Source organism: Leuresthes tenuis, unplaced genomic scaffold (assembly GCF_036924035.1).
Source record: "Leuresthes tenuis unplaced genomic scaffold, fLeuTen1.0.hap1 SCAF_16, whole genome shotgun sequence".
Lineage (NCBI taxonomy): Eukaryota > Metazoa > Chordata > Actinopteri > Atheriniformes > Atherinopsidae > Leuresthes > Leuresthes tenuis.
The window spans coordinates 14,442,209-14,454,375 of record NW_027325370.1 but is presented as its reverse complement, the minus strand read 5'-3'; the positions used below and the strand labels follow the sequence as shown (position 1 = coordinate 14,454,375).

General features: G+C 39.6%; 1 protein-coding gene across 1 annotated transcript in view; it reads left to right on the top strand.

Annotated features, from left to right (window-relative positions):
- Positions 1-12,167, top strand: part of mib2 (MIB E3 ubiquitin protein ligase 2) — a 37,130-nt gene that overhangs the window by 21,599 nt on the left and 3,364 nt on the right. Inside the window, exons 13-18 of the mRNA XM_072366252.1 lie at positions 837-991; positions 7,339-7,465; positions 7,700-7,960; positions 11,020-11,198; positions 11,389-11,582; positions 11,990-12,055. Of these exons, the coding sequence (XP_072222353.1) occupies positions 837-991; positions 7,339-7,465; positions 7,700-7,960; positions 11,020-11,198; positions 11,389-11,582; positions 11,990-12,055 (982 nt within the window). The remainder of the gene's footprint in view (positions 1-836; positions 992-7,338; positions 7,466-7,699; positions 7,961-11,019; positions 11,199-11,388; positions 11,583-11,989; positions 12,056-12,167) is intronic.

Below are 12,167 nucleotides of genomic sequence, written 5' to 3'. Positions count from 1 at the left end.
AAGTGAAAACCATTTATTGAACTGCTTGTGCAACAGCTTCCATATATTATACATCTATTTCCTGTTCAGTTCTAAACATACCTGTCCAGATCAGTCACTAGTCAGTAATGTTGTTCTCTGAGCTGCAGCTAGCCAATGCTAAATGGTTGACTGCTGAGTGAACGTCAGTGTGGTCAGTAAGTTTCTGTTTACCTGTCATAACCAAAGCACACATTGCCCTAAAATGCAGTAGTAGTGGACACACGCAAATTCAAACACTTATGTTGTTTTTGGCCCAGCTTCACATCGACTATCAGCCTCATTAAGACAATATCTTATCTCTCTTAGTGAGATTTTTCAGATGGTCTAACATGCCTGCAACCAGGCCCAGAATTCACTCCCTAACTCCTTTTATTCTGCTTGAATAGTGAAGCTACTCAGCTAAAAATATGCCAGCCTGGAGTTTGCATGTGTGTGGAAAATGTGCATATGGTCTATTTTGTGCATCTGTATTTGTTCTGAATGAAAATAGCGCATTAAAACACATTCTGGTGAACAAAGTGATGTTACGTTTACAGATCATCATCAGAACATCTTGTAGAGACGATATTCTCAGATATTTAGTTAAAAGTTAACGAGGCTCTTTTGAAGACAAAGCTGTGATTCCCGTCCCCTTTTCAGCAAGCCGCTACAATTTTCTGTTATTATTCTACATTTGACTCTCTCAAGAAAATTCCGAATAACCTCCAGAAAACACACCTGTGTTTTTACTCACTGTTAAGAAAAATCTGTTTTATTTCATGCGTTCATTCTTCATTTACTGTGCTAACCGTGAGTTTTTCCTCTCCTTCGTTTAGGATTCATATGGGGACACACCGCTCCATGACGCCATTGCTAAAGATTTCCGCAGTATCATCGAGATCCTTGTCGTGGTGCCCAACATTGACTTCACCCAGCAGAACCACAGAGGCTTCAACCTTCTGCATCATGCTGCCCTCAAAGGAAACAAATTGTGAGTATAAATGACAGAAACATGTCCAGCTACCCAAATCTCAAGGATAGCGTCCTAGAAATTCACAGCAAACAAGAAGTGATACAAAGAAAACCTAAACCTTGAGCGTATGTAACTATTTCAATGTTATTTAAATGTTTACCCATAAATTGCTAAAGAGCTGCTTTTGCTTAGGGTCATTGTCCTACTGGAAGGTGAAACACCGAAACAGGTTTTCCTTAAGAATTTTCTTGTATTTAGCACCATTCATCATTCCCATCAATTCTGAGAAGGTTCCCAGTTCCTGATGATGAAAACCAGAATTGACAACATTCACCGTGGGGATGGTGTTCTCAGGGTGATGAGAAATGTTGAGTTTGCGCCGTAGCGCTTTCCTCACTGACACAAAATGTTTCATTTTAGTCTGAGCTGATGAGAGGACATTCTTCCAAATATTCCACATCTTCTTCCATACTCATTTTTTGTATAAGCAATGGCTTTTTTTCTGGCCATTCTTCCATAAAACCCAGCTCTGTAGAGTGTAAAGCTTATAGTTGTCCTATGGACAAATACACTGGCGTCCATGTGGAATTTTCCAGAAAATGTAGGGTTATCTTTGATCTCTTTTTTTGCATCTTTGGTTCAATGCCCTCCTTGGTGTGTCTGTAAGATTTGATGGACGCCCCCTCCCTACACAGGTTTGTTGTGGTGCCATATTCCCTTTTGTGATGATGGGTTTAATGGTGATCTTTGGGAATGTCAAAGTTTGGCTTATTTTTTTTGTAGTCCAACACTATCCCCTCACAATGTCTCAGTACTTTAAATGCATGTTAGTGGAAGTGATGGCAATGTTTTCGTGTGACAATCTCTCCTGTGGGTTCAAATAAGGATTCAAAGGTCAGTTCTGAACACTATCTGTTACGGATATAGAGCTCATCTCCCACATGCTTCCGCTGCTGTAAGCAGGCCAGCAGTCAATATGAGGCAAAAATGCAGCAATGTTTACTCTTTTATTGTGTCTCTCTGCACACACACATCATTCCTCAAATTGTTCCCAGGCTACTTTCAGTATAGTTTTTTTTATTTTTTATTATTTCAAGCAATACAGATTTGGGATTCACAAGAGGACAGAAAATTCAGAGAATCCGTACACACTCTTATCAGTATGCCAGAGATTTTTTTCCCAGGATAGACTTGCTTAATGCAGCTTTTAGGAACTATCGATAGATTGTGTCAGTGGTGGATAATGGTGCTTACAGAGAGATTGAAGTCAAATAATATTATTTCTAGGAAAATAGAGCTTTTTACTTCAATTTATTGTATTTCTACTAAAAGAAGTTCTTCTTAGTGACGTCAATAGGAAGCCGATGAAAGATTAACTCGGACAATTTTATTTTCTGCCCCAGGACGAACATGAAAGCGAGCTCCCTGACATCTGTCACAAAGTCTCCCCTCTCCTCTGTCTGTTTGGTTTTAGGCTCAAGGTTGATAATCACAATCTGAGCTTTGACATGGAACTGACCAGGCAGGCAGAAACTCAGTAGATAACTAACTGTTCTCACAATGATAAGGTTTCATCCAGGCGTAACACACAGAAGTTGTTATGTCTGGCTCCTTTTTTATTGGGCCAGTATCCTCCTCAGTTGCATCAAATCAGCCCCAAAGCACCTTGAACAGCCTGGAAGGGTAAAGATTGCACCAAGATTGAATGGTCAGGCTTCTGCTTTATCCTTTATGTATCATGACTTGGTTGTTCACTACTGTAAACCAACCTCTGCAGATAGAAAAAGGCTGTCCAGTGACATTTTTTATTGTGCAGTCAGACATTTTGTTCAGCCACTGTCATACATTAAATGCATGCCTGCATTATTGCAACTTGGTAGTTCTGATGTTATCTGTAACATCAGTTTCTCTGTTAGTTTCAGCAGTGAAATTAAATCAAATTAACTGAAAAGATGATTTAAAAAAATATGTTTAATAAGCCATTCATAGAACATACACGTTTGTTCTGAGGACTGGATGAATACATCATTCTGATTGGCTGCAGGATGTCCAATTAATTCCTGATAAATTACATCAACTAAATAGTGACACCGAAATCTTCAAAAAGTACACAGTTTTTTTTTATTTTAACATAAGAGGTTGTAGTTGATAGTCAACAAAGATTTATCACGAAACTCTTGATATTGATGTTGGAACTCTGGCATAACTGGGTAGCTAACAAGTATTTAGCATTTATCAGCTCTACGCAACGCCATCAGCTAGGAATTTTGCCGGCGTAATTCCAGTCAAAAATCTGTGTTGCCAAATGTTATTTTAGATCTGCCCTATTTAATGGAGAACTCAACATTTTACCTGCATTAGAATCTTATAGGATGAAAATCATTGTTTATATTTTTTGAGGTGTCCATAAATAGAAGATATTTGGAATGTGGAGATCATAACCATCAGATGTGCAGTGGTGCATTTTCCCCTTACATAAGTTGCTGGTTTTTTTCCAGTTGTCTCAGGGTCTTTAAACAAGTCAAAGTGAGGCCATCAATAAAAGTAAGTAAGTAAGTAAGATAATTTGTAAGATCAAGAAAATAGGAGTAAAACATTAGGATGACCCTCTGTTCAGTGTACACAGTTTGCCTGAATGTGGAGAGGATCCTGGGTCCTTGCTCAGCCTTTGGTCTTTGCCTCGGTCTCTGCCTTATGAACTTTCCTTTCCAAATATAACAAAACCATGCAATGGGAAATTGGAAAAGAATGTCCCATTAAAGAAAGGAAGGAAGGAAGAACGAAAAACCAAAGCATCACCATAACATTTTTCCCAGATGCAACGCCACTTCATTAAAGATCTCAGTTAGACGCTGAAAGTGTGTCTTATGTAATCTAATGGATGGCATCCTGGAAATTTGTATTACAAACTTTGGAAGCCTTGTTATTGTCATCTGCAGACTTTCACGCCGAGTATATTTCCATAGCTTGTTCTTTTATCTGGTTATTTCTCTGCATATTATCCACCATCTGTTTACCTGTTTGTTCCAAAGAAGTCAATTGCAATGTCAACCCTCCTCAAAGTAAAGCTTTGAAGTGCCATATTCTGACCCGCATATCCTTACCACATCTCCAGCGGGACCCTTACAAAGTAACTTAAAGTCAAATCTCTGGATATTCCCGTACATGGATGCAATATGTGAACTAATATCAGAGCAGCAGGGAAAAAAAAGACATTTGGCAAGCAGCAGTGATGAGGGAAAGGAACAGGAATGGAGGCCGCAGTACACAGTCATTTAATAAATGTTTGATCTGTTCTGGCGAGTGTCAGATGTGCAGTTCTGGGAGTTATTCATTTAGCCTGACATCTGTTTCAGCACCGTAAGAGCAGACACAGGATTTAGAGTTTTCACGGTCAACTCGGTTCATCAGTTTGTTCATATATCATCAGCAGGCCTTCACCACGCTGATGCTTTCCAGGTACCTTTCATTTTATGTGTGTTAACCTCAATCGTTACAACCTGCATGCAAATTGTAACACACGATTTGAAGGTACCCAGGCATTAGATACATTTATTACACATAATTAAAGATAATAGATAATGAGGGTTGTCTTTTTTTTAAGTGTGTTTATTATCCTTGGTATGGTTTCTGCCATTAGCAGTTACCCCAACTTTTTATTTACAATCATCACAAGCTAAAACTATTTGTTCTTTTGTTTTGGACGTTTAATTTTTTTTTTTTACGTTTAATAGAGGTCAATTTGTTGTCCTCAGCTTCCGAAGTAAAGATCATCCATAAAGAGTATCTGAGAGCAGCTGTGACCATCTGTTGTGACCCAAAACAAGACTGGTTTGTTTATTAGAGTATTTATTTATTTATTATGAGGAAATGGAAAAAGACAGCTAGAGGCCAAGTTCACAAATGTTCCTGGGAAAATGAAGAGAGAAGGCACGTTGCCAGATTGTTTTCTCAAGTTGTCAGCTTGACAGAGGAGACTGTAGGATGTACAGGATGTTTAATGTGTTAACTGTATTTACTGGAAATGAGAGACTACTTGGCTGGATTTCCTTCTGGTTTTTCTTATTTCTCCTCCTTATAGCTTAATTTTTTCATCCTCACTTCCACCACATTTTTTTTGTACATTTTCTTCTTCCTCTTTCTTTTAATACTGTATCCTTTGACAGTAACGTGCAAACTGTCCCGTGAAACCGGAGTTCACAAAACACTCACTCTGTAACACCACATTCATTTTGTTGTAATCGAGCTGTGGTTTCAAAAAGCAAGTTGCAAACAAAAATGATGCAAAAACCAAAAGATAAAATCATCCTTCCAGTCCAAAAGCAAATCATTGCCTGGGAAGTCCTTTGGCTGTTGAGTGAGGCCATAGTTTTGCAAAGCTGCATCGACACGCCATCTTAAATCTGAATATTCATGAACGTACAGGCTTAATGATAGTGAAAATAAAGCAGAGAACTGGCGGCCTAGTGATATAAAGATAATGGCGCAGCAGTTTTCCAATCTTACAGGCTGCTTCAGCTGCAGGAGTGAACTGTTCAACAATATTGTATAGGACCCTATATAGCAGTTACTGCCATATAGTCCTATATAGTGAAAACTGCTAAATGGGACCCTCCCTCAATACCTCGGACACACACATGCAGGCACACACGCAGACCTGCATTGCAGGTACCAGTGACCTCTAGCACTGTCTCCCTTAACAACCTTTAAATCACAGAGGCAATCCCACTCATACTTACGTACACGTAATAAAACAGGCTGTGCGTTAAATCCAGACCTCAGCAAGGAATTTTAATGTAGGCAATGTACAGATCACGAAGCTGTAAAATTTGTAATAGATTAGTCACATTAATAAAAGCTGCTTAGAACCAAATCTGATACCTTCATCAAAAGTAATTGAAGCAATTTAGCTAAAAGCATCCATTAAAAGCCAGATTTTAAATTTAGTGAGGGAGGTTTTTATTTAAAGGAAGGGGACGATAGTTATCTGCATCATGTATCCTCAGCAGTATGTATTACTAGCTAATCGTTTGCTCAGATGTTGGCAAGGGGAGTCGTTCAGGGAGACACTCATACATGCAGTCATTATGGCATAAAATGTAGTGCAATGAAAGCAATAAATACTCTTCCTAAATACAGAAAGACATTAGTGCCTCGGAGGTGCTATAGTGAGGGCAATTTGAATGAATGAATTGAATAATTAATGATAATTCGTTAAATGGAAAAATGATAAGTAAAATTTCCTTCAGTCATCTATCGTTCTTTGCTGGTTGTTATTGATTGTTTGTGTTTTGTTTTGCCCATAAAGATTAAGTTTTTTTTTATCACTGGATCAGTTATGAATTAGCCAATCAAGTTGTATGCTGAAAGCTGCTTTATTTTGCAGGTTTTCTTTTGAAATGACAGACCCCAGCATCATCTATTAGCACACATGACAAACGCGTTTTCCATTCAGGAAAATCCTACAGAGCCGACAGTAAATTAGCCAAACATCTACAGAAAGTTTGAGTAATGCCACACTTATCCCTCCATGGTGATTTACCAGCTTCCTGGGCGCTCACTCAGGCTGTCGGCTTTAATTTGACGTGTCATAAAGTAGACTCAGCCACACAGTTGTAAACTACTCAACAGTGCAGCAGATACAAAAACCTTACGTTTGTTCTTTTTTTGCCAAATCTGGCCTCATAATGCTTATAAAGTGATTGAACTCCAGCTCTTCTGTCATGCCCGACATTCAAGATAACGTGCTGCACAAAATGCTACAAGAGGACTGACTTTAAAGACACTAGGGATCAGTGTTTTCACTTGTTGGGTCACACACTTTCTTATCAGACTGTTGTCGTGTTAAGTCAAGTACAGGAGACACAAGACATATTGTTTGTACTTGTGTTGCTGTGGACAGACTGTCAATGTGTGGTGTGGTTTATGATGATAATTGTAGCTTTTTGCTCAAGAAATAGAAATTTGCTGATTCTTGCTCAAATTTGGACAAGTGGTGAGCATGAAAACTTGGTTGATTTTGCCAATGGTCGTGCATAGTGTTCTTAGGTTCTTGCTCAGATCCATTTCACTTAAAGCTGTTGACAGTTGAAGCAACATTAAACCACCAACCAATAACTGACGCCACATTAATGTTTTATATCCGGTCTGTAGCTAAAGTGAAGCCTTTCAGACAAAAGGTTTAACAGGTGCTTCATTAAAGTGCAATATGAGAAAAAAATATGTGTTTTTTTTAGATCTATATTAAAGCATGTAAACATTTTCTCACAGATGAAACTTGTAAATTAGCAAAACGTGAGCTCTTTAAGTGAAGCCAGGACAAGCTTTGTGCTAATTGAGTCTTGTGTTGTTTGTCTTGGCTGCAGGGCCACAGAAAAGATCCTGGCCCGAGCACGACAACTGGTGGATGTCAAAAAGGAGGACGGCTTCTCTGCACTTCATCTGGCTGCCCTGAACAACCACAGAGATGTCGCCGAGGTCCTCATCAAGGAGGTGAGCTCAGAATAGAAGCAAATCTGAGTTCAGAATAGAAGCAAATCTGAGTTCAGAATAGAAGCAAATCTGAGTTCTTTAAAGTGTTTTTTTATGGGTTTTTCTTACTGCTGCGATGCTGTATGCAATATTTTGCATAGTTACATCTACATTGAATAAAAAGGTTAAATTTATTTGTTATGCCTTTAGTTGTGGAAAAAATGCATTTGTTTAAGCCTGCCTCATGATCCGCAGGGACGTTGTGATGTCAACATCCGCAACAATCGGAATCAGACGCCGCTGCAGCTGGCTGTGACGCAGGGCCACATGGACTTGATTCAGCTGCTGGTGGACGAGGGCGCCGACGTCAACATGGAGGATGAGGACGGGGACACTGCCATGCACGTGGCCCTCCTTCGCCCGCAGCTGGCCAACGTTGCACTCAGCCCCCCAGTGGGAACCAGTAGCACCGAGCAGAGCACCGAGGGGTGTTCGTCCACATCGCTCTACTGCAGGGTGAGACATGACGGGGAGGTGGCAAAACTAGGTTTTAACTAAAAGAAAAAAAAGAAGGTATTCCAATGGGAGTATATACAACAACAAGATGTGGAACATGAGTAATATTTTATTACAGACTTGCAAAATATTTGACTTTTTACATTATTATGACATTATTTTGTAAATAGACTCACTGAATCCACACTGAATGAGAAGTTTGGAGTTTGTTGAGTTAAAGAGAGACAACTCGGATTATAAAAGATGCAAACACCAGTGTGTATATATATATATATATATATATATCTTTTGACTGTAGAAGTTTTAAAAATTACAAATATTTTTTTCTAATCTGAAACTTGTACAGTACATAACACAAAAGAATATGGAGGAAAAATCTGAAAACAATCCTCCTCATGATCTCATAGCAGAGCAGATTTAATCAGAATGGACACTGTTGAGGAACAGCTTCACTGTATTATGAGCGATGCTTTGAAGTGAGAAAAAAAACAAAAAGCAGAAGGTAAAACGAGTTGCGATGAGAAAATTGTTGGGCATGATTGTCATGATCTGTCCTCTCAGTTCTAATATTTATCAATGAAGGCTTGTTTGGATGTTTATGGTCTCTGCAAACATCTCAAATTACCAGATAATTTGGACCAAATATTGGTACCGACTGAGGTTTCAGACCTGATTTATCCTCTGAGGTTGCTTTTTAAAAGCCTGTAGTCTGAGCCTGACATAGATCAAAACTGGCAAAGGAGTTATTACTAAGCAAAGAATGCAAAAAAGAATTCCAAGAAAAGTAAAGATCAACTGAAATAGGAAACAAATGAATACCCACATACTGTAAATCTACACCCAAGTTGAGGAGATGGATTAATGGGGTCTTAAGGAGGTATGTAAAGTTGCATAGAAGGGTTAAAAGAAAGACAGTCTTCTTAGGGTATTTACTTAGTCTTCTAGGTAACGTTACAGTGGAGTGGAGTTTGTTGGCTTTACCAGGTAAACAACAGGATCAAACGTAAGGGAGGGAAATAGGTGCAAGTCAGATCACAGGGTTTTAAAGAGAATGTTACCTGAGGAGAAGGTACTTTAGTTTATTATGTAAACAGGGCAAAAGAGGAGGATTAACAGAGAAGAAAGCAATGAGATAGGAGAGTATTACAAGTAAAAAGGAATTAAAGCAGGTGTTACATCTGTAATGTATGGCTTTATATTTAAGAGAATGCAGAATTAAAGAAGTGACTCTCTTTTATGACGCCGTGGCAGCGTCTGCAGTCTTTCATGCTGTGGTCTGCTGCAGCAGTGGGGTGGCAGAAAGGGACAGGAGGAAACTCAATAAGCTGATTAAGAGAGCCAGCACTGTCCCGGACTGCCTTCTGGACCCCATCGAGCAGGTGGGTGAGGAGAGGATGCTATCTAAGCTAACATCCATCAGGAACAACACCTCCCACCCCCTGCATGTGACGGGCTCTGAGCAGCTCGTCCAACCACAGACTTTTACTCTCGCAGTGCGGGAAGAGACGCTACCGCAGGTCATTCTTACCAGCAGCTGTCAGACTCCATAACACTACATGAGTGCACTCATCACTCATTATCACAGCTACTTACTATTTCACCTGCATCCTACCATGTTTGTATGCTGTACATGCCATTTTACATCTTATTTATAGCTCTTTAACGTGAAATTTTCTCACTTGTGGGATAATAAAGGTAATTTTATTCTATTCTAAATATGATACAGTTTAACTTCCACATTAATTTGGATTAGTAGCCCTCAAAATTAAGGATAGATTTTCTTAGAAGTACAGATTAGGTTGGGATTGGCCTAAATCTGTTACTTTGGCTTTGAAAGAAAGAATTGGCAATCGATTCTAAGTGATGGTGTAATAAAGGGAGAGAGGAAGAACGATTTTAGAGGTGAAGAGGGTCCACTGTGGGAGGCAATATAGATTTGGCTAAGATGGAGCTCTAGTTAAGATGTCTGTGATAAATTTAGAGGAGCGGTGTAAACACACGACAATCTTTCTCCCCAGAGGAAGTATTAATCATGATGTCAGAGACTTTGGCAGGTCCTCACTTATCCATCTAAGAACTCAAAAAGAAGATGTGCAGTAGTATCTTACATAAAGCTTCTAGAAGAGGAAACCTCCTTGAGCCTTTCATAATGTCATCTACATAAGACTTAGTGATTCTGTAACTTTGAACTGGCTTCAAGGATTATTTTGTCAATTTGCAAGATGCAAGCACGATATCACAAAATAAAGTCATTAATTGGAGAATCTGCAGCAGAATAGCTACTTTCAGTTTAAGTTTCAAGCGACATGATAAATGCAAGTCCAATAATTCCATATATATATATATATATATATCATGTGTTTTACTTCGAAATCTTTGTCCTTATAATATCTGATCAATAAATTGACAAGAGCTGTTTTAAACACTGACGAGATGTTCCTGCTGTAATTGTACCCACCTTATGATTAGGTTCAGGCTAAAAAAAATCCCAGCATGCCTTTTAATTGCCTTTGTGCTTTTCAAAGAGACATTATCTCTCATTTTCTTCATTTAAAGACCCTCACTCTATCCTTTTATGCATGACTTTTTTACACAGGCAGTTTAAAGGCTGTCCTATCAGACAGTGTAGATTATAAAAAATGTCCTTTCCACTACTGAAAACTGCAGCCTCGCTCAGCATCCTGGGCACCTGCCAACACACACACACACACACACACACACAAATAAACAGCCTTCAAGGTGGCTGGAGTTAAGTGCTTACGGCTGTTTTGGCCACTGTCAGCAGAGGAGTTGTTGGAGGAGTTCTTCCATGCTGATTAGATGTAGGTTTATGTACCACCCGTAGCTGGATTGCACTGATTTAACTTCAATTACTTTAGTGATACTCAAATTCCACCTTGTCCTTGGCTTTGTTTTTGAAGTATTCCCAACTTCTGCCTTTTCAGAGTATGTTTGTCCAACTGTTCTGCTAAACCATCGTGTCTGTTTTAACTTGGACTTTTTCTCTCCTTGCCTTTTCTCTGCATCTTCTCTCTCCCAATTATCACGTGTGCCCACAGCTCAACTCTTCTGGTCTTCTGGGGAATACAGAGCTGAGCGTCGGCACAGCCATTGCTTGTTTTCTAGCGCAGGAAGGTGCTGACATCAGCTATGCCAACCACAAGGGCAAGAGTCCTCTGGACCTAGTGGCAGACAGCACCATGCTGCAGCTCATAAAGAACTTTTCTGAGAAGCACAGGTAGGTGTTCTGTTAGATAGTATTTCTGAATATGAACCAAAGCAAAGAATTTCAAAGCCATATTCATACTGCTCTAAAATGTTTCTTTTCACATTCAAATGAACTTGGAGCAAATCTAATTGGTTGTTAAAAAGTGGGTTGGTGTGTGGGCGTCACTTTGGATGTATTATAGCTGTGTGTCATCTGTCAGGTTGCAACGTCTGCAGGCCATCACGTGTGGGCAGGGCCTGAGCAGTGCCAGCCTGCGGCGGGTCCACACCACACCCAACACCATGACCAACCTGGTTCTTCCCACGCCGCCCGGGCCCAGTGAATGCCTCATCTGCTCGGAGCTGGCTCTGCTGGTTCTTTTCTGCCCCTGCCAGCACAGTGTGGCCTGTGAAGGTGGGTCGTTGTGGGGATGCTTAAGAGCACTGTGAAGGAGTACAAATAAGTTGATTAGTTTGACAAGTTGTCCTGGTATGTGTAGCCAGAACACTGGTTCATGTCTTGAGTTGGGTGCCGGGTGCCTTTTGATGCTTGAACGATTTATAGGTCAAAAATGTATTTATCTTAAAATGGAAAGCTACATGGACTGGACTGAAAATGAGTAAAAAAAGGAGCCAATGTCCAAAGAAGAACCTTGAAACTGACTTTTGGAAATCCTGCAGGGCTCGGGGCAACTTTAAAAGATTACAATAAATACTGGCTCCTTGGAATATAAAGAAATGAGGGGTGGCTCAAGACTTCCACATAGTACTGTATTTGTTTAGTCTTTGAACTTTTGACTGAAATGATTCTTGTCTGAACAGAATGTGCTCATCGCATGAAGAAATGCATCAAATGTCAGGTCACAATCACCAAGAAAATTAGACAAGGTAAGAAGAATCTTTGAATTTTTTTGATAATCTGTTGTTGGTGTAAGGATGCAATGATGTTTATACACAGCAATACAGGCACCCTATGTATATATTCATATCTGAGTCTATA